The 617-nt window shown below is 66.5% G+C and overlaps 1 protein-coding gene across 1 annotated transcript; it reads right to left on the reverse strand.

Annotated features, from left to right (window-relative positions):
* Positions 1-13: 13 nt before the first annotated feature.
* On the reverse strand, positions 14-270 carry EMIHUDRAFT_256223 (hypothetical protein; the record flags this gene model as incomplete). The annotated part of the gene is made up of 1 exon (XM_005768584.1): positions 14-270. A coding segment is annotated over one exon (257 nt), but the record flags the coding sequence as incomplete, so codon positions are not given.
* Between the last annotated feature and the right edge of the window lie 347 nt (positions 271-617).

Raw genomic sequence — 617 nt, forward strand, 5'->3', positions numbered from 1 at the left:
GCGCAAAGGCGACGCGAGCCCTCCAGCGTGCGCGAGGTCGCCGTGCGAGAGGAGGACCGCGTCCACCCGCGCGGCCACCCCGCGCAGCGGCTCCAGCACGGACACGTCGAACGGCGGCTCCCAGCCGCAGTCGAGCAGGAGTGTGAGGCCGTCCACCTCGAGGAGCCCGGAGGGCGCTGCGCCGCCCGACGAGCCGCGGAGCGGGGTGAAGTGCACGCTGGTGCGGACGGTGGTGGGTGCGGCGAGAGCGCTGCCGCTGGCGCTGGCCATAAATATATTGGCGCTGGCAGTGGCGAGCGCGGGCAAAAAGAATTCAACAAAACAGAACGCGGGCAAAAAGAAAGAAAGAACGCATGAAACGCAAGGGAGGGATGGGAGGACGGCACGCCGCCACCACACAGGGATTTTAAGGAGAGGGGTGTGATGCGCTAGCCGTCGCCCACCCTAGGGAGTCTGCCTCTTCCTATCTCCCTTCGCAGTCTCTCGCCGCTTCTCGCTGCAACCTTCATGCCACCTCGCGGCCGTCCCACTCTCGTCGTTCTCTCCCTTGTCACTTCCTCCTCTGTCGCGTCATTCTCTTCTGCCTCGTCCTGCGCCGCCGCCGCCTGCCGTTCCCT

Source organism: Emiliania huxleyi (genome assembly GCF_000372725.1).
Source record: "Emiliania huxleyi CCMP1516 unplaced genomic scaffold EMIHUscaffold_4508, whole genome shotgun sequence".
NCBI lineage: Eukaryota > Haptophyta > Isochrysidales > Noelaerhabdaceae > Emiliania > Emiliania huxleyi.